At 32.8% G+C, this 23,070-nt stretch overlaps 1 protein-coding gene across 1 annotated transcript; it reads left to right on the forward strand.

Annotated features, from left to right (window-relative positions):
- The first annotated feature begins 7,742 nt into the window (after window positions 1–7,742).
- LOC140039313 (uncharacterized) lies at window positions 7,743–22,637 on the forward strand. Its single transcript, XM_072084918.1, has 9 exons — window positions 7,743–8,024; window positions 11,737–11,822; window positions 12,849–13,044; window positions 13,780–13,868; window positions 14,479–14,689; window positions 17,231–17,361; window positions 17,752–17,902; window positions 19,103–19,164; window positions 19,406–22,637. The coding sequence occupies exons 1-9, from the start codon at window positions 7,921–7,923 to the stop codon at window positions 20,755–20,757; spliced, it is 2,382 nt and encodes a 793-aa protein (XP_071941019.1). The 5' UTR covers window positions 7,743–7,920; the 3' UTR covers window positions 20,758–22,637.
- The last annotated feature ends 433 nt before the right edge of the window (window positions 22,638–23,070 follow it).

Here is a 23,070-nt window from a genome sequence, read left to right on the forward strand (position 1 = left end):
GAGCTGACGTATGATCTGCCTAACTCACTGCTTATATCATTATACTGCCCTCTGTACATTATCTGAGTGCTTTTATATACATTTGCACATGCTCAGATTGTTTTTTTGTGTTTCTGCCTAAGTCAGCTGTGTGACTTAGGCAATTAAGGAGAGGAGACTCATGATTTTTTAAATAAAATAAGAAATGCATTTTTATAGTATATTTTTTAACCCATTTGTTACAAATTCTTTTTCTTTTATTGCTACTTTCCTTTTCTAAATTCATCAGTGTTAATTTTAATCTGAAGAGCTGATGCTATTAAATTTTGTTACTTAATAAAGGTAGCATTTTTTGTATATAGATGATATCGACAGCCTCATAACAAAAGTGTCTAAGTCATAATTTTTTTTGTTCTGCCTAACTCACTGCTTATATCATTATACTACATTTTTTTGTGTTTCTGCCTAGACAGCTGTGTGACTTAGGCAATTAAGGAGAGGAGACTCATGATTTTTAAAATAAAATAAGAAATGCATTTTTATAGTATATTTTTTAACCCATTTGTTACAAATTCTTTCTCTTTTATTGCTACTTTCCTTTTCTAAAACCATCAGTGTTAATTCTAATCTGAAGAGCTGATGCTATTAAATTGTGTTACTTAAAGGTAGCATTTTTTGTATATAGATGATATCGACAGCCTCATAACAAAAGTGTCTAAGTCATAATTTGTTTTTTGTTTTTCTGTCTAACTCACTGCTTATATCAATATACTATATTTGTTGTTTTTCTGCCCAAGTCAGCTGTGTGACTTAGGCAATTAAGGAGAGCTGACTTATGATCTGCCTAACTCACTGCTTATATCAATATACTATATTTTTTGTGTTTCTGCCTAAGTCAGCTGTGTGACTTAGGCAATTAAGGAGAGCTGATGTATGATCTGCCTAACTCACTGCTTATATCATTATACTGCCCTCTGTACATTTAAATCTGAGTGCTTTTATATACATTTGCACATGCTCAGATCGTTTTTTTGTGTTTCTGCCTAAGTCAGCTGTGTGACTTAGGCAATTAAGGAGAGGAGACCCATGATTTTTTAAATAAAATAAGAAATGCATTTTTATAGTATATTTTTTAACCCATTTGTTACAAATTCTTTCTCTTTTATTGCCACTTTCCTTTTCTAAATTCATCAGTGTTAATTTTAATCTGAAGAGCTGATGCTATTAAATTTTGTTACTTAATAAAGGTAGCATTTTTTGTATATAGATGATATCGACAGCCTCATAACAAAAGTGTCTAAGTCATAATTTTTTTTGTTCTGCCTAACTCACTGCTTATATCAATATACTATATTTGTTGTGTTTCTGCCCAAGTCAGCTGTGTGACTTAGGCAATTAAGGAGAGCTGACTTATGATCTGCCTAACTCACTGCTTATATCAATATACTATATTTTTTGTGTTTCTGCCTAAGTCAGCTGTGTGACTTAGGCAATTAAGGAGAGCTGACGTATGATCTGCCTAACTCACTGCTTATATCATTATACTACCCTCTGCACATTATCTGAGTGCTTTTATATACATTTGCACATGCTCAGATTGTTTTTTTGTGTTTCTGCCTAAGTCAGCTGTGTGACTTAGGCAATTGAGGAGAGGAGACCCATGATTTTTTAAATAAAATAAAAAATGCATTTTTATAGTATATTTTTTAACCCATTTGTTACAAATTCTTTCTCTTTTATTGCTACTTTCCTTTTCTAAAACCATCAGTGTTAATTTTAATCTGAAGAGCTGATGCTATTAAATTTTGTTACTTAAAGGTAGCATTTTTTGTATATAGATAATATCGACAGCCTCATAACAAAAGTGTCTAAGTCATAATTTGTTTTTTGTTTTTCTGCCTAACTCACTGCTAATATCAATATACTATATTTTTTGTGTTTCTGCCTAAGTCAGCTGTGTGACTTAGGCAATTAAGGAGAGCTGACTTATGATCTGCCTATCTCACTGCTTATATCATTATACTGCCCTCTGTACATTATCTGAGTGCTTTTATATACATTTGCACATGCTCAGATCGTTTTTTTGTGTTTCTGCCTAAGTCAGCTGTGTGACTTAGGCAATTAAGGAGGGGAGACTCATGATTTTTTAAATAAAATAAGAAATACATTTTTATAGTATATTTTTTAACCCATTTGTTACAAATTCTTTCTCTTTTATTGCTACTTTCCTTTCCTAAATTCATCAGTGGTAATTTTAATCTGAAGAGCTGATGCTATTAAATTGTGTTACTTAATAAAGGTAGCATTTTTTGTATATAGATGATATCGACAGCCTCATATCAAAAGTGTCTAAGTCATAATTTTTTTTTCTGCCTAACTCACTGCTTATATCAATATACTACATTTTTTGTGTTTCTGCCTAAGTCAGCTGTGTGACTTAGGCAATTAAGGAGAGGAGACCCATGATTTTTAAAATAAAATAAGAAATGCATTTTTATAGTATATTTTTTAACCCATTTGTTACAAATTCTTTCGCTTTTATTGCTACTTTCCTTTTCTAAAACCATCAGTGTTAATTCTAATCTGAAGAGCTGATGCTATTAAATTGTGTTACTTAAAGGTAGCATTTTTTGAATATAGATGATATCGACAGCCTCATAACAAAAGTGTCTAAGTCATAATTTGTTTTTTGTTTTTCTGTCTAACTCACTGCTTATATCAATATACTATATTTGTTGTGTTTCTGCCCAAGTCAGCTGTGTGACTTAGGCAATTAAGGAGAGCTGACTTATGATCTGCCTAACTCACTGCTTATATCAATATACTATATTTTTTGTGTTTCTGCCTAAGTCAGCTGTGTGACTTAGGCAATTAAGGAGAGCTGACGTATGATCTGCCTAACTCACTGCTTATATCATTATACTGCCCTCTGTACATTATCTGAGTGCTTTTATATACATTTGCACATGCTCAGATTGTTTTTTTGTGTTTCTGCCTAAGTCAGCTGTGTGACTTAGGCAATTAAGGAGAGGAGACCCATGATTTTTTAAATAAAATAAGAAATGCATTTTTATAGTATATTTTTTAACCCATTTGTTACAAATTCTTTCGCTTTTATTGCTACTTTCCTTTTCTAAAACCATCAGTGTTAATTTTAATCTGAAGAGCTGATGCTATTAAATTTTGTTACTTAAAGGTAGCATTTTTTGTATATAGATAATATCGACAGCCTCATAACAAAAGTGTCTAAGTCATAATTTGTTTTTTGTTTTTCTGTCTAACCCACTGCTTATATCAATATACTATATTTGTTGTGTTTCTGCCCAAGTCAGCTGTGTGACTTAGGCAATTAAGGAGAGCTGACTTATGATCTGCCTAACTCACTGCTTATATCAATATACTATATTTTTTGTGTTTCTGCCTAAGTCAGCTGTGTGACTTAGGCAATTAAGGAGAGCTGACGTATGATCTGCCTAACTCACTGCTTATATCATTATACTGCCCTCTGTACATTTAAATCTGAGTGCTTTTATATACATTTGCACATGCTCAGATCGTTTTTTTGTGTTTCTGCCTAAGTCAGCTGTGTGACTTAGGCAATTAAGGAGAGGAGACTCATGATTTTTTAAATAAAATAAGAAATACATTTTTATAGTATATTTTTTAACCCATTTGTTACAAATTCTTTCTCTTTTATTGCTACTTTCCTTTTCTAAAATCATCAGTGTTAATTTTAATCTGAAGAGCTGATGCTATTAAATTTTGTTACTCAAAGGTAGCATTTTTTGTATATAGATGATATCGACAGCCTCATAACAAAAGTGTCTAAGTCATAATTTTTGTTTTGTTTTTCTGCCTAACTCACTGTTTATATCAATATACTATTTTTTTGTGTTTCTGCCTAAGTCAGCTGTGTGACTTAGGCAATTAAGGAGAGCTGACTTGTGATCTGCCTAACTCACTGCTTATATGAATATACTATATTTTGTGTGTTTCTGCCTAAGTCAGCTGTGTGACTTAGGCAATTAAGGAGAGCTGACGTATGATCTGCCTAACTCACTGCTTATATCATTATACTGCCCTCTGTACATTATCTGAATGCTTTTATATACATTTGCACATGCTCAGATTGTTTTTTTGTGTTTCTGCCTAAGTCAGCTGTGTGACTTAGGCAATTAAGGAGAGGAGACCCATGATTTTTTAAATAAAATAAGAAATGCATTTTTATAGTATATTTTTTAACCCATTTGTTACAAATTCTTTCGCTTTTATTGCTACTTTCCTTTTCTAAAACCATCAGTGTTAATTTTAATCTGAAGAGCTGATGCTATTAAATTTTGTTACTTAAAGGTAGCATTTTTTGTATATAGATAATATCGACAGCCTCATAACAAAAGTGTCTAAGTCATAATTTGTTTTTTGTTTTTCTGCCTAACTCACTGCTAATATCAATATACTATATTTTTTGTGTTTCTGCCTAAGTCAGCTGTGTGACTTAGGCAAATAAGGAGAGCTGACTTATGATCTGCCTATCTCACTGCTTATATCATTATACTGCCCTCTGTACATTATCTGAGTGCTTTTATATACATTTGCACATGCTGAGATCGTTTTTTTGTGTTTCTGCCTAAGTCAGCTGTGTGACTTAGGCAATTAAGAAGAGGAGACTCATGATTTTTTAAATAAAATAAGAAATACATTTTTATAGTATATTTTTTAACCCATTTGTTACAAATTCTTTCTCTTTTATTGCCACTTTTCTTTTCTAAATTCATCAGTGTTAATTTTAATCTGAAGAGCTGATGCTATTAAATTTTGTTACTTAAAGGTAGCATTTTTTGTATATAGATGATATCGACAGCCTCATAACAAAAGTGTCTAAGTCATAATTTTTTTTTCTGCCTAACTCACTGCTTATATCAATATACTACATTTTTTGTGTTTCTGCCTAAGTCAGCTGTGTGACTTAGGCAATTAAGGAGAGCTGACTTATGATCTGCCTAACTCACTGCTTATATCAATATACTATATTTTTTGTGTTTCTGCCTAAGTCAGCTGTGTGACTTAGGCAATTAAGGAGAGCTGACGTATGATCTGCCTAACTCACTGCTTATATCATTATACTGCCCTCTGTACATTTAAATCTGAGTGCTTTTATATACATTTGCACATGCTCAGATCGTTTTTGTGTTTTTCTGCCTAAGTCAACTGTGTGACTTAGGCAATTAAGGAGAGGAGACTCATGATTTTTTAAATAAAATAAGAAATACATTTTTATAGTATATTTTTAGTCGCGTGGACGCGACTCTATAGTTCACTATGTCGGTCGGTCGGTCTTTCGGTCGGTCGGTCGGTCGGTCTTTCGATCTGTCGGTCTGTCTGTCGGTCCGGTATCACTATGCGTTTTATCGCTTTTCTGTACTTTTTGAACTGTTTTGATGTACAGAAAAGTTTTAAAGTACATTACTTTTTGAAAGTTCATTTTTTTCTGAGAGCAATCGACTTATGGCTGTTGGCCTTGTTTCAAAAAATTGACATACGCAGAACCCATTATTCGTCTCTGTGCATGCTTATTATGTAATAGTAACCATTTATGTCAAAAAATAAAAGGGTCGAAAATTGGCCACTTTTCTCAAATTTCTCCGTACTATAGTACAGGGATATTTTCAAAAAATAGCCAAATTTAGACCTTTTTTATTTTTGGACATAAATGGTTACTACACGTCTATAAGATTCTTATAATGCATAGCAATATTATGGCAAAATATCAATATTTTAAAAAGTGCGTATTTTGGCAATTTTTTAGAAGAAAAATCTCTGTACTATAGGCCTAATAGGCCTACAGGGATATTTTTAAAAATAGCAAAATTTTAACCTTTTTATTTTTTGACATAAATGGTTACTATATGTCTATAAGATGCTTATAACACAATAATATGCACATATATAGCAATATTATTACATATTAACAGTATTAGGCGCTATATAAATACTGTTTATTATTATTATTATTATTTTAAAAATGGCGTATTTTGGCCATTTTTGGAGACAGATAATTTTTTTAAATGGCCAAAATACGCACTTTTGAAAATACTATTACTATGCAATAACATTGCTATAGGCCTATATGCGCATATATTGCATTATAACCATCTTATTTCCGATCTTTCTACTTTTCGACATAACTGGTTAGCATATTATCATAATTGACAAGCGCAGAACACGCATGTCAATTATGATATGGTAACTAGTTATGTCAAAAATAAAAGAGTTGATATTTGGCAATTTTTGGAAAATTTCCCTGTACTATATAGTACAAAAAAATTAGTATCTCAATACATGTTATTAGTATCGAACTTTAAAAGAAAAAGAATGAGAAAATAGAAAATTTTTTAAATTCTTTGGAAATGCTTCAGCTCTTTTAAATTTATTTAACAAAATAAAAAGTGTGAAGGGCTGCCTCTCCTAAAGGAACAGAAAGTTATGAGTTCACGTTAAAAAGTGATATTTACTCATTGTTTAATGTTTTCAGAGCGAACTACTTGGAAGCAGACAGCGACAGAGGGCGGCCTATATTGAAGATAAAGCAACACAAGTAATTTGACCAATCATGATCTATCAACCCGTCGCTTGTCATTGGTCAACACTTTTACGTCCTTGTGTTACGTCCAAGTGGGAGGTGGTATAACAAGAAAATGATAACACAGAATAAAAAGTTGCTTTAGAAAGCGAACGAATTATTATAGCCACAGTACGTTGAAAACAAATATACTGCACAACATTCTGAAACACATCCTATAGGCGCCGATTCATAACCCTGGACACGCAACACACAATGCTATAATCTGATTTGTTTATATATAGGCCTAATCATATTTTAACATAACATTTATACAAAATATATTCAATTCTGAATTTTAGGTTTTTGTTACCTCCTACACGAAATTTCTATTCAATTCAATATAAACACTTATTTCCTTCTATTGAATCATAATTAATATATATATATATATATATATATAAACATCATAGAAACGTAATAATAATGTTTAAAAAAGGCAAACAAAAAAATGCATAACACAAACTATTATAATAAAAAATATAAATAATTTCTTTCATCCATGACTGCATTAAAAAGCTGTCCTTATCTAATGTCTAAAGCCTGTTTTCCACCAGACGAATATATTCGCGCGAATCGGACAAACGTAAGTTTTAATTAGTGGCACAATTTTCACGTTAAAAAAAGTAGGTGCAAATATAAATACGCATGCGCACTAGTCAATGTTTTTCTATTCGCGCGAATACATTAGCGTAGTGCAAAAGAGGCACAGTAGGTATGAATCTTTATTGGTGTAAAGTTTGAATTTAAGACAACCATGAGTATCCTGTTGCCATAATTTGTCCTATACGCTACTCAAACACATTTAACAAACGAATGTAGCTCTGCAATGACCCATGGAGAAATAAGTTAGTTATTTCTCCATGAATGACCGTACTAATCCTTATTTATAAGTGTATCTTGTGGCGGATGAGTAAGAACAATTAATTGACAATACTTAAATCCTACGTGTATTTTAACAGGCTGACCTGGTAAATAAAGGAAGTGACGAGTTATAGAAAAGACGCGTCATCTCTTAGACCTGTTTGAACGCATTTGTTGCTCCAATCGATAGCGATTTCTCTGGAGGTATCAGTGTTTTGTCTTTTTTCCGTTTCCTGATCTGTATATTCACTAGTATCGCGTTAAATATATTGCCTGTGGATCCCCACTTGTTGACATTTCTGTATACACCAGTAAACGGTACTTGGCCTAAAATCACATAGGCTTATAATACACGTTTAGCTGGTACTTGGTTGTTCCTTTTTCCAAAGAGATATATTACCTATGTGAACTTTTAACAAGGATACCAATGCACATTGTGGATTCATTATTGCCTAGATATGGGAATCGTACATTTAGCTTTGATTTTACCGTTCCTGGTAGGATGTATTGATGGTATGGCTAATAAGGGTAATAAACAACGAAACGGTGGTTATGAGTGCAGGTGAGTCATTACATTTATTTATTTTTATATTGTGAAAAAGTAAGTAGGCCCACACAGTCATTAACGCATGGAATACATCAGCAGTGAACCATGTGCATCTATTTTCAATTTCAATTCAAAAACATTTATTTATGTCTAAAGGCAGCCAGTTGTAGTTTACCGGTATGTGCATAAATATAAATGACAATTACATTTCGGCAAATGAACAGTGTACTGTACAGATAACAGGTAATAAACGAAAGGAGAATCCTAGACAGGTGTAATCATTGACGAGAAAATATTCAATACCCTCCATGGTTTACCCTTGTGCCGGGAATGCCAAAAACAAAATAATAGAGAAAACAAATGGAAAATAAATATAAAGTAAACAAAACAGCGTGAACACGCCATAGTGAAAATGTGATAATAAATAAATTAAATATAGTAATGGGACAGTTATTTAATGTAAAAAAAATGTTACAAAAGACACGATGTGTATATTATTTTACAGTGTGAACACACCAGACTTAGGTTATAAATAATACACTTTTGCAAACCACATTTCCAGTATGATGATTCAATCTAATCGCCTAATCTATTTCAGTCAAGAATTGAACTACATCTTAAATATCAACGACAGACCTCCAGACAGTATAAAGCAAGTACTGTACGATTTAAATAGAGATAGTGGTGTATTAGTATAATAACGGGCAGTGGTGTAGCAGTATAATAGAGGTAGTGGTGTAGCAGTATGATAAAAGTAGTGGTGTAGCAGTATAATAGAGGTAGTGGTGTAGCAGTATAATAGAGGTAGTGGTGTAGCAGTATAATAGAGGTAGTGGTGTAGCAGTATAATAAAAGTAGTGGTGTAGCAGTATAATAGAGGTAGTGGTGTAGCAGTATAATAAAAGTAGTGGTGTAGCAGTATAATAGAGGTAGTGGTGTAGCAGTATAATAGAGCTAGTGGTGTAGCAGTATGATAAAAGTAGTGGTGTAGCAGTATAATAGAGGTAGTGGTGTAGCAGTATAATAGAGGTAGTGGTGTAGCAGTATAATAGAGGTAGTGGTGTAGCAGTATAATAGAGGTATTGGCGTAGCAGTATAATAGAGGTATTGGTGTAGCAGTATAATAGAGGTATTGGCGTAGCAGTATAATAGAGGTATTGGCGTAGCAGTATGATAAAAGTAGTGGTGTAGCAGTATAATAGAGGTAGTGGTGTAGCAGTATAATAGAGGTAGTGGTGTAGCAGTATAATAGAGGTAGTGGTGTAGCAGTATAATAGAGCTAGTGGTGTAGCAGTATAATAGAGGTATTGGCGTAGCAGGATAATAGAGGTAGTGGTGTAGCAGTATAATAGAGGTATTGGCGTAGCAGGATAATAGAGGTAGTGGTGTAGCAGTATAATAGAGGTAGTGGTGTAGCAGTATAATAGAGGTAGTGGTGTAGCAGTATAATAGAGCTAGTGGTGTAGCAGTATAATAGAGGTATTGGCGTAGCAGGATAATAGAGGTAGTGGTGTAGCAGTATAATAGAGGTAGTGGTGTAGCAGTATAATAGAGGTAGTGGTGTAGCAGTATAATAGAGGTAGTGGTGTAGCAGTATAATAGAGGTAGTGGTGTAGCAGTATAATAGAGGTAGTGGTGTAGCAGTATAATAGAGGTATTGGCGTAGCAGGATAATAGAGGTAGTGGTGTAGCAGTATAATAGAGGTAGTGGTGTAGCAGTATAATGGAGGTAGTGGTGTAGCAGTATGATAAAAGTAGTGGTGTAGCAGTATAATAGAGGTATGGTGTAGCAGTATGATAAAGGTAGTGGTGTAGCAGTATAAGAGAGATAGTGACTTAGCAGTATAATACCTCTATTATACTGTTACGTCACTATCTCTCTTATACTGCTACACCACTACCTCTCTTATACTGCTACACCACTACCGCTATTATACTGCTACGTCACTATCTCTCTTATACTGCTACACCAGTACCTCTATTATACTACTACGTCACTATCTCTATTATACTGCTACACCACTACCTCTCTTATACTGCTACACCACTACCTCTATTATACTGCTACGTCACTATCTATACTGTTATACCACTACCTCTATTATACTACTAATAATGAAATGATTGAAATTTATATTTATACTGGGTAACCTCTTCAGTCAAAGACTGGTCTCCCAGAGGGCCCAGTTGGTGATCAGTGGCTGTGATGTACTAATACACCGGGGTAACCCCCTACTCGTCTCGAAAGATGTACTAGGTTCTTTAAAGTGCACACGAGCTAGATGTGTACACTGGACCTACGGTTTATAGTCCTTATCCGAGAAGACTCGTTCTACTACCAGAACCATGGAGTGAGTGAGCCTCGAACCCCTGCCGATGTTATGACTACGTAATTACGGTTTCACTGTCTCAACCGCTCGGCCACTCACTCACTCAAGTGATAATAATAATAATATCCTGGATTTATATAGCGCCTAATGTTGTAAAACCTCTAAGCGCTGAACAATATTAACCCATTTTTGGATCACCACTATCCCTATACTATATACTAACTGTAACACTTGTTCTGCCACACTATTATTATTAACAGTACAGTACTATTTCTGCATACCTTCTATTCTTTTGTGTTACGTTGAAAGTTTGTGATACATAAATTATGAACGCACGAACTACCGACACTGAATAACCAGTAGTAATACATTAGGTAGACGAAAATATCGTAAGGTGTTTCAATGGTTAATAGTTTATTAAAGTGGACATGGATTTAAATAGACAGATTGGGTATATGACGGAGACTCATTCAGTGTTATAGTCATATACAATGAAATCAAACTGAATTATGATGATAAGATGTAAATATGCATAGAACTACATAATAGTCTGACTGTACATAATAAAATAAAACGATATTGTCTTAAACAATGGTTGAAATTCTAGACAGAGCGATGTAAAAATAATAGCAACGAATGTAGGTCCACAGAGAAAGGAGAGGAAAAGATTTAATATATGTCGCAGAAACATAGATTTCAAAAAACACAATATGAGAACTATCGGAAAATGAAAGTGAAATCAAGATTTGAAAGATTATTAAAATGGAATCGTTGAATATTTCCATTTTGATCGTTAGATCTTATCGTAGCAGGGTACTTGACAGAATAGTGGTATACTCTATAGACCACATCTACTGTATATGTTCCTATTAATGATATGAGGTATAGTTCAAATTAAGGTAGAAATACTTGGTTACAAAATTGAATGTTACTTAAATTCTCTCTAAGAAAAGCGTAGACGTGTTCAAGGTGTGTTATACAAGTTTGTTATTAGCAACTTACAGTACCTCTCAAGAGGGCACTTTCGGTACCGAAAAAGTCACCCCCTTCTCACAAGTAATATCCTCTTAATCTATTATAGATAGATGTTTTGCTATTTTTATGTTTTTATCGACGGCCTTAAATGAGCAATTTTACACAGAAAAAGGATGGGGGACCCTAAATAAATAATGATAATAAATAAGTAGACAAATAAAGTTCTAACGGTGTGTATATGCATTCACAGCGATACTATCTAATCTACATTCTTTTAGTGTATAGTCCCTATCAGAAAAGCACATACTTTATACTGTATAGATACATACCGTAGGCTACTGTACCAATATAAACCAACCATGTTATGATAAAGAAAGTCCCAACTAATGTTATTCAATTTTCTTTTTTTTTTTACATTTCAGTAATGCTGTAGTTAAACGTCGAGGTTGGGATCTTTATTTTACATGCTGTAGGAATATATTTGCTGATAAAAATCATTGTCCTATTGGTAAGTACGGTATAACATAACGATACATTATGCACCATTGTGAATATCGAATACCGATACAAGAAAGAGATACTATAGTTCAATATAATGTATCTATGATACAAGTAACACATTATTTGGGAAATTATTTTCTGATAAAAAGAAGATATTTTTTGTCACTTCCGGACACTACCGGAATTAATCTACAGGAACTCTTTATAGTGGCTACACTGTTTTAATTTATAAAAACATTTCATTTCATTATTTTTTCGGTCTATTTCAGTATATACATAACCAAAAAAACTGAAATTGGGGAGACCAGGGTCAACATATAGTGAACTGTAGCTGATTGACCCAAATATTCAAATATTAAAAGCCCCAATCTGGGCTTTCCTTTTCTACCATGTATTTATTAAAATTAATGCTAAATGCTAAAAAAAAAGAATTATATTGTAAAATGTTATGTGTATATTAGGCTAATATTCACACACTAAATTAATATAAGGTATGCACTAATTTCTCCATATTAAGGCATACAAACATATTTTGTAAAGATTAGATATAATTCGATCTTTTGACATAAACCATACTTCTCTTCATTCATCTATAGATTGTTTTCGATAACATGATTCTTTCGCTAGTCTGTCTTCTTTCTTAGGGTTTGTACTGTCTTTTAATTTTTCCTGTACGTTACGTAACACCACGTAATACTAAGGTCTTTTTATTTTTAGATGCCTATACTTAGGGAAAACAAAACGAATATAGGGCCTATACATACTGTATATGATGAAGGATTAGTAGTATCCGAAAGCTTGGTATATATGTTTCTGGCTGTTAATTTATCGTTTGATTTTAGACTGACTGTTTTAGACATAATATTTATTTGTATCTTTAATGAGATCCTATCACTGATAACAACAGCATTGATCATTCAATTGTCTTTATTGGATTGGATTTATTTTCCGAATAAGCATATATATATTTAACGAAAAATATGGTAATATATAATAGGCTATGTTGGTTTAAATATTGTTGTTATTTCTCCAGATTGTCCATGTCAACATAATGCTAAATGTGAGCCTGATAAACGATTGTGTATCTGTCCTGCCGGATGGACAGGGCCATTCTGTCAAGATGAGTGCATTGAGGGAAAATACGGAATTAACTGTTCACATCGATGTAACTGTGGGGACGGGGCGCGATGTGACCGTTTCACTGGTAATTGTATCTGTAAAGAGGCAGAGTAAGTACCACCAGCATCATCTATTTGTTTCATAAAGCTCTGTTTACTTACACGATCAAACTAATGTGATGTGCCCAAGTATGGTAGTATGACATCATCATGTCCATATATGGGCACATGAAGTTCGATAGACAGAGCTACAATACATAATCAGCGTGTTTATGCCTACGTAATGCGCCTGTAAAATTACCTCAATTACAATACATTACATACCACATTTATTCATTTCTAAAAATAAGGGGTTAGCCAAGAAAAAATGTACTGGGTTAGCAATTGAAATAGTTAACAAAAAGGATACAAACTGATAAGAACCAAACGAAATATCTAATAATAAAGTTGCCTCACTTTTCGGGTTATATTATACCGAATATACAAAGTTACATAGTGTAGTTTTAATGTCCGTTTAGAGGGCAAACATGTGTAACATTCTGAGTGAATTAAAATTATCAATAATAATATTAATGCATGGATACCTCCATGATTAATGTAAGTGTAATATAGAAAATTATAAGAAAATTTATGAAAAGTAATATGGAATACATTAAATGAATTTACAAGATTTAAAATGTTAATGAAGTTGAAAAATTTGATAATACTGAAAGTAATATGATTTTATGGTGATGAAATGAAAGATGACATTGTTCTGAATAAAGTGATGTTTACGCCATAAAAGAGAAAAGTGTTAGTGTTACTCTTAACCATCAACAATCATTATAATTATTATAATTTATATAGTTGTATGGACAGATGTCCAAGTGGTTTCTATGGTGCCGACTGCTCCAAGGAATGTTTTTGTGACGACGCAGGATGTGACACAATATTAGGTATTTTATATTATTTTTACCTAAAATAAAATACTACCCTATGTCATTATTATCGTCGTCATCACTCATGACTGCAACTTTATATAATTAAGTTTTGCGATTATTTGTGTTCCCTTTCGTTAAAACTGGTATCAACCAGTAATAACTAATTATTATTAATTCATTATAGGCCTAACCTACCTTCATATTTTAACATTTAACTTTTTTTGTATTAAAGTTACATTGTTGTATTTTACAAGTACATTTCATGTATTTTATTTGTATAAAATAAACATGAATTTCTGAATTATTGAATGATATACAATAACAAGCATTTAGTCTGTATGTTTGGTGAAGTAAATGCTGTATAGGCGTAATGTAAAAAAAAAAGATTATTTCGAAGATAAGGGTGAGCCATATAAATGTTAAGGCACAACCAACACGTGTCTTCTTGGTGGTTGTATCTCCTGAATAGAGTGTCTTAAAGAGGGTTTGTATACATTAAAAAGATATAGTTTAACCTCTATTAAGGGACACATTGGAGACCCAACAAAGTGTCTCCTTAATAGATGTTCCCTAGGGTGTTCTATTGTATGTCGATTTATTTATTTACATTATCCCGATTTTACAGGAAATTGCATTTGTAAAAATGGCGGGACAATTGTCAGAATGAACCAAAGTGAGATGTGCTTGTGTTCACCTGGATGGCAGTCGGGCAAATGTGACGAAAAATGTTCTGTTGGTTACTATGGTGACGGATGTCGACACAAATGTGGAGCGTGCAGTAATAACTCAACATGTGATCACGTGACAGGTCACTGTACTTGCGTAGACAAAGAAAGGTATTATAGACACCTTAATATTTTAATAAGATAATCTTATTCGGTGAATCATGATTTTTGTACCCAATATTTCATTATAGAAGATGTCATTTAACACTTGTCAGTTGTAGCCCGAATTCTGATAACCTAACCTGGTTGATTGAGCCCGGCTATGACTTCGCAAATCACCAAATCATACATGCTTTATTTACTGTTATTAGAATCAATATAAAGTATATTTAACGAAAGTGAGTGATATGTCAGCGTAGAAGGTTTAAACCAATTTGTCAAGAATTTACAAATCTGACTATTTAGCAACACGTGGATCTGCCATAAGGGACGAGGGCTTAGACGAACGATCACCGTCACCTAAGGGACACATACAAACTAAACTACCATATTATTATATTTTCAGTTTTAATGTTAGTAGCCTACATGTAGGCCTACAGTAGTATGCCCATCTATAGTTTAAAATGGAAACATAAACATGACATGTACTTTCCTATCTTGACGTGCAAAAACTGTATTGTATGCCTACTTCATACGGGCATAAATTGAATTCTTAATATAACTACATAAATATTACGTGAATCCTACGTTCTTGTTTTGAAACGTTTCAAGCATTCAGTGTTTAGTCGACATTATACTAATTAACGCTCTCACTTTTCACATGTGTTGTCTTGTTCGTTGTCTTAATCAAAATACATTCTTTCTATTGTCTTGGTTTAGCTTCTCTCCGCACAAATAATTTACATATATCACTATGCATGCGCTTAAAAAGAATAGTTCTCAGAATCCGTATAGTTTAAATTTATTGCCTATGTTTAACATTGATTAATGTTGATAGTGCAATTGATATTATCATTGAGAACGTGCTTATAAACTACATAAGGTGCTTCGGTTGTTAGGAAATTATTAAATCTTTGTAATGAGTTATCGTTTTGTCAGGGATTGTAAGTCTACCACAATATGTATACTTGACCGTTCCAATGATCCAATGACTAATTCATATCTAAAACTTCAATCACAAATTTCCTGTTAAGCATAAAAAAAAATCACAAACAAATTTACCACGTTTTCTTAGGATCGTCAATGTTGATGATTAAACACTTATAGGGCCCTAACCAAGAATAAATATAACACTTAATATTAAAATAATTGTTTTTTTCACTCATACTTATTTCTAGATAAGAAAAAATAATTGTCACATATAAAATATGTACAGTATGTATATGTATTAAATATTTATACGATTATTTTCTTAATACAAACAATATTATTAAATCCTTATATGATATTATTTTACACTTAATAGGCTATACTTTTACTTTTTATTTTATTACTATTATTCAAATAATTATTGAATTTTATAAAAAAACAAAGTAAATATTTCTAGATTTTTTGGAATGTTTTGGACAACTTTGTTATTTGTGACTGGTGACTCGACTTGTAGAAATTATTTTTAACGAAAACCTTATATAAGAAATTAAGTGGAAATGTTTTGACAGTCGGCGGTGCAGTACTATAATATATAAATGACAGGTTTAGTTTAAAATCATACATATACTAATAAAATCAAATTAACATTGTAAAAACGCTTATTCATGTTTTTACATGTCTATCGTAAATAGGTTAAAGACATTTGTGGTAAGATCCCAATAGGACGTGATTTAAATACCTTATTCATGAAGTTTAATTTGATAGTTTTTACAATGAATGAATGAATGATTGTATGTCAGTCACATAGGGCACGTTTGATAAGTTTTTAACTTAATAAGCAGCGCATGCGTAATCGTAATCTAGACATTTTCTGGACAAGATATCACTCCAATTAAATAATTCCTCTAATTAGAGACCACATTGAGTAAGACCAACACAGAAATAACAACCATTATTTCTCTTTAAGAGATGACACTTAACACTATTAAATTCTGCCTATAAAATTGTTTTTAATTGGAGCTCCTAATCGCCTTAAATTCCAAGTTTTTGTTAAGAAAACAAAAGAAAGTTACATCTCAATTAGTGTAATAGTGTATCGGATTTTAATTGAGTGTTTGAGCTTTACACCTGTCTTAGCATCCAGATTGGTACCATATGTGGGGGTTGGCATAGAAGAAGTTCTAAAACGTGACATCGTGTCTCAATGTCCCTTCTATCAATTTGTTTTTATGTCAATCAACTTTCTTGTCGGATGCATACACTATCCTGATTATTAATAAATTATTATAATAATATTTGAACGTAGATTTTTCGTCTTTGGAACTTCCATTAACAACTTTACACATCGGCATCGTCACCATACCCTTCTTATCAACTCGCTAGTCGTATAAAGCTCTGCATACACTATAAAACTTTATGTGACAAAAAATGTGATGTGCCCATTTATGGGCATGATGATGCTATATCACTACCATATTTAAGCATATCACTATTATATTTGGACACACATGTCAAACTAGACAGAGCTTAAGAATAATATAATATATAACGTACATTTGTATAGTAATACTCTGTATTGTAAGTGCATCTCCACTATATATTATTTGTATTATCATGCTTTAGATGTGATAGTCCATGTAAATCCGGGTATTTTGGTAGTAAATGTTTACAACAATGCAGATGTCCTCATTCCACCGTTTGTACCACTACGGACGGAGACTGTGGATGTGTACAAGGACAGACGTGTGTACCGGGTAGGTACCTCAACAAAATGAATATGGGGGTGGGGAGAAAATGAATGAATGACCCAACGGACGACGAATGAACGAATGAATTAAAGGAAGGAAGGAATGAATGAATGATTGATGATTGAATGAATAATCGAATGAATAGTTTATTGATTGATTATTCATTGAATGAATTAAAGGAAACGTAAGTGAATGATTGATGATGATGATGATGATGATGATGATGATGATGATGATGATGATGATGATGATGATGATGATGAACTAACGGAAGAACGAACGAATGAACCGAACTAATGAACCGAACGAATGAACCGAACGAATGAAGGAAAGAATGAGTGATGGAACAATGAATGTAAAATTCATGATTGTGACATAGTAATTTGTTGTCTCTAGAAAAACAAAATGAGAAAGATTCGCAAACACAAACATCAACACTACTAGCAGCTAGTCTTCCGGCGGCTATGTTCGTCCTGTGTGCTATCATGGCACTGGCTACCAAGATCGTCTGCACAAGATGTAGAAATAACAGAAAAACCAATTCAAGGTTAGCCGCATTTTTTTCAAATAAATAAATTCATTTCTAATCGTTTATATTTAAAAACATATTTATTTTTATTCTATCTATAAAGCTAAAGATAGAAAAATATGACGTGCCCATAATATGGACACGATGATGTCATATCACTACCATATTTGGGCATATCACTACCATATTTGGGTACATCACACTTTTTTCTATCACTAGTTTGATAGTGTGGACATATATTTTACCGAACATTTTTGTAACAATATAAAATTATTTTTCAACATAATCCTCAACATGTTTTTTTTTTTTGTATTATCATGTGTTCTTCGTCACCGTCATAACTATTAACAACTGTATTTCTCTCATCTGTATTTTAATGCCTACTTAAGGATATTATAATTATAACACAATTTCTAGTTTATTAAAATAGTGTAGTAATAGAAGTAATTAGTATTGCTAACGATATTTAATTAAATGATATCTATAAATAAATAGATATGACCTGTTTCAGACTTTACGAATAATATTCACAGCTAGTAGTTCCTAATCGATTCTGTCAAAAATTCACCACATGCCTACTATACGGTATAAACATGAACTGAAAATGAATCAGATATATTTCACTTGGCACATTGTGTGGATTCGTGAGATGTAGATCCCCTTTAATTCACTTTAACCCTTCACCTGTGAAATACATAATCAATCAAGAAATGTATGTCATACAATTTGGCATTTGAATATCAATCATATTTGCTATTTTTTTGTGTATCGATCAATTACGTTAGGCCTACAATATCATGATTACACGACACAACCTAAACACCTGCAGAAAATGTAATGTTTGCTGAATCTAATTTACAATCCGTTTGATGGTTTAAATAATTTAGGTCAACAGCATTATTGTATTATGATCCATCATAGGTCTATTGTAGTTATACTTTTCAAATTAAAACTTTTATTTGTAACACGTGATTGCATGGAGAATAATACTGTCTAAATCGTATGTATACCTAAAGGCTCGTTCGCACTAGATGATAACGATTGACGATAAATATGCATTCTAATTCATACATAAAAGAAATCTAAACATTTGATTGGATTTAAATAAAAATATTGTTACCAAATACAGCATAAATAGTTCTATAGTGCAGTATATAGTTCTACAGTATGATGAAAACCTTTCTCATTAGTGTTTATAAAATGTTATTTTCCTCACAGAGACGACACCTATGCCACTGTCAATGAAATGGAAGAAAAATGTCTTGAAAGCAATGAAACATGTAAGAACTTTATGATTTTATAAACTGAATCTTCACTATATAGAAAGAGGACATTAAAAATAGGGAAGTAGTCCTTAATATATCGATAAATAAATAGAAAATATTGTCAGCGTTTTTTCATGAATCTATATGAGAATGCTTACTAGTCAATCTAGCACATTGTCACCAAATATAATGTTGAAATGGAATAATTTAACCATCTGTAAATAATATATTTTCAATTAAAAATTGTAATTTACAGGTGTTCGGCCAACAAGTCAGTGCTTTACAAATAAAACATACAACAGTGTTATAGACATATTACCGAAAGGGATGACCGTAATGCATCTAGTCTACGATGATGCCAATAACCCTGCTGTAAGCCACACTTACCCAAGAACTCCAAAAGAAAAACATCATATTGCTAAAATGTGTCTAGGAGATACAGCTGGTTCCCCGGCATCACTGCCAACACCAATTGACGCGTCTGGTGAGTATCAGGAATACAAACAAGAGGAGGCACAACCAGAATACATGGGGTTGATGAAAAACGCGGTGTGGAACTTTTTCAGACAGAGCAATGAAACTGAAGATATTTATGAGGAAGCGTTTGATTGTCCAGGAAGACAAATCCCTAAGATCAGCATCCAGAACAGTGATAGTAGTGGTGTTCCTGCAGGAAATATACATGTGCTTCAAGCAGAGATGCATCCCACGCATAAAAGTTCCACTAACACACGAGATTCGAATAGTAGCTTAAATGATCTATCTTCAATCTATTCTAATATTATCATTTGCCCAATGTCCATAAATGAATTTGAGGAAAGTTTTAAAACTGAGATTTCAGATGTGACAGAGGACAGTGCGTTATTAAATCGTGACATGAAGAGTAGTATGTATTCAAATTTGAAATACAATCTACAGAATACAGGAATTAAATACGACGTTCAGAAAGGTAGTAGTGAAAATATATCGGATGAAATGAGTGACGTTGTAAATAATGTTCTTCGTTATAACGGAAAGACAAATGATGATCAGGTTCACAACAGACCACGATCAGTTCGCAGACAAATTAAAAGTTGTGGAAGTGAATATATTGAAGCGATTAATCCAATTTATGCAGAGTTACAATTTAGTCAACCAGAAACGAGCGAGCCAGACAGCACTATGGAATCAAGTAGTTGGAATAATATCGAACAGTTATTCGCAGATGATTTGTATGCAAATCTTGAGCTGATGAGTGACTGTGAATCTTTTGAGGAAGGCGTGATGTATACAAAAGTAGAAAAGGGCAAACGGAACCCAAGCCCACGTGGTAGCCCTACTATTTCACTAAGGACAAAAGACCGCGTTGGTGTATATACAACACTTGATAGAAAACCTAAATGTGGAAAATTATTGGGCAAACCTCCTAATAAATGGACTTCTGATAGAGGTAAAACTGTTGATTTTCGTATATCACCCCCATCACCTAGCATGCTTCTGAAATCATATGATGCTGGCAAATATAAAACGAAAGACTGTGCTAAGCCTTTACTAAGTCGTTCTCACAGTTATGGATTTGATGACACAAGAGGTACTGTCCCTCATCGTGTTCAAAGTAATAATAATTGAATCCTAACTAGTGCTTACAATATATTATAATGAGCCGAGATACAACATGAATGCAAAATTGATAGCTAAACATCGCTGTTACAATTATTTGGTTGTTAGCAAAGAGGACAATAAAATGTGGAAGTTTGCATAGAAAATTTGCAACGGCGTTTTTGGCAATGTCATCAATTATTAATACCATAGTAAAAGGTCCAAACGCAATCTTTTCACGAACTGCGCATACACAAAGTTTGCAATTATCGACTGTGCATCGTGCTTTGCTTGTTCAATAAAGACACCGTTTTTCAGCAACCGGTTTGCACAGAACATAAAGTTTGCAGCAATGTAATATCAGCAGCAGCTCTACCAGGCATGTGTAGTTACAAGACATACGTAGTTACAAGGCATGCGTAGTTACAAGGCATGAGTAGATACAAGGCATGCGTATACATGTAAATACTGGTGTATGTTAAATGATGAAAGAAACATGCCAAGTGGTGTTACGAAACATGTGTTATGGTGAATCGAGTTAAGTTTCACAATTGAATTAAATTGTCATATCATAGATGTAACGGTCATTGATAGCTTTCACCAATGCAACTAGCCTAATGTTGAACATTCCAGTAGAATCATTTTGCACGTAGGTTTTGTTGCCTAAATTCGTATGCACAGTACTCTTTTAAGACTTGGTTACCACATATACAACTTAGACGTATTTGCGTTGGCCGCAATAACTAAAGCCTGGTTCCCAACTAGAGACTTAAGCCTCAAGCGAGTTGACCAATGGCAAGTGACAATTCGAATATTTCATCGCTTGGGATTGGTCAAATGTGTTGCGTCTCTAGTGGGAACCAAGCATTAGAAAAAAAATGTACTGATTGTATATGCTGCATCCAAAACAAATCCGTCTAATTGTTATAAATGGGATTCATGTCATAGCTTTGACGATATTCATTATTCTGATCTACACTGTAAATATGTAGAGTTTGTACATACATTTTTCTTTTAGTTGTGTATATTATGAATGCATTGTATGTAATGTTTGTGACTAAATAGCATAGCTATAATAAACATCTGTTTCGTTAATAACATAACTGTTTATAAAACATGGTTATGTAAATTAACATGGAGAAATAATTCATCCGTGGTATAATGAAACCGATTAATATATGAGTACCATGTACTTTAAATAAAATTGTTAAAAAAAAGTTAACCTAATATTATTATTTGTACAATACTGAAAAGTTCGAAAGGAATAATGAAAATCGTAAATGTATAGGCACGGCTTTCGACCGGGTGTTAATTTAAATTTCACTTTTAATTGTTATTTTCTTACAGTTTATGAGCGATTGATTTTATATTTTATTTTAGAGTCTGTTTGCTGTATGTTACATAGCACATATTATAGTATTACATTTGCATTGTGATGTCTGTCGAACGTGAAGGTATAATTGAACGTGACGTCATCATTTACAAATCAAGCCATTATTATAATAGTTATTCTTTCGGTATACTTGGTTCATAGTTTAAATGTTGGGCCAAATTAAAAAAAACTCGATTATTCTTCTAAATATTAATACCGATACAATAAAATATCATTGATTTTTATGTAGACTTATTATTTTAGTTTTTTTATATTTATAAATAACATATTTTGCCTTAAACATACACATACAAAATATTAAATGTACAAACGTAATGATGTATTATATTAGTGCAATACAAAGTGCTGTTATAAACGAACTTAACGGTGTCTAGATCTGTGACGACAATTAATAAAATGAATGAAATGCTTCATACCATGTTTGATACATTGTTGTATTTATTTGTCGTATTTTTACATATACAAAGACATGAATCACCGCACACGACATAACAAACGTACATGTACGCAAGTACACCCGCACGTACACACTCCTGCCTGATAGCTATAATAAATGTTGCAGATAAATGTATATAATTACTGTATATTTAGCGGCAGTGGTATTTTTAGCTCGATAGGCCTATGTCGGCATAACCGCAAATATATTGTAGCATTTGATCAAGTTATATAATAATAATTATGTCATAATATTTGAGATTTCATACGCGAATAGCCGACAAATCATGCATCAAAGCCTACTCCCCGCAGAGTCTACTGCACGGTAGGCGTACACGTCAAACAAAATATGTACTGAAACGATTTTAATTATTGGTTTGAGAAGTGATGACAACTGACATATCTTAATTAGCATTTGACAGCGCGCGTTCCCTCATAGCATTAATGTGCTGTAGGCCTAATCATAAACCGGATTTTGGTCAATTTGTAAACTAGAGTAAGTGTTAAGCACTATA

Source organism: Antedon mediterranea, chromosome 2 (genome assembly GCF_964355755.1).
Source record: "Antedon mediterranea chromosome 2, ecAntMedi1.1, whole genome shotgun sequence".
Classification (NCBI taxonomy): Eukaryota; Metazoa; Echinodermata; class Crinoidea; order Comatulida; family Antedonidae; genus Antedon; species Antedon mediterranea.

What these genes read in the sequence shown, in the direction of transcription:
- LOC140039313 (XM_072084918.1), top strand. Translation starts at nt 7,921, where the DNA reads ATGGGAATCGTACATTTAGCTTTGATTTTACCGTTCCTGGTAGGATGT. An exon ending in AACGGTGGTTATGAGTGCAG is followed by an intron (nt 8,025 to 11,736) that starts GTGAGTCATTAC and finishes TTTACATTTCAG; the next exon opens with TAATGCTGTAGTTAAACGTC. An exon ending in ACTTGCGTAGACAAAGAAAG is followed by an intron (nt 14,690 to 17,230) that starts GTATTATAGACA and finishes ATCATGCTTTAG; the next exon opens with ATGTGATAGTCCATGTAAAT.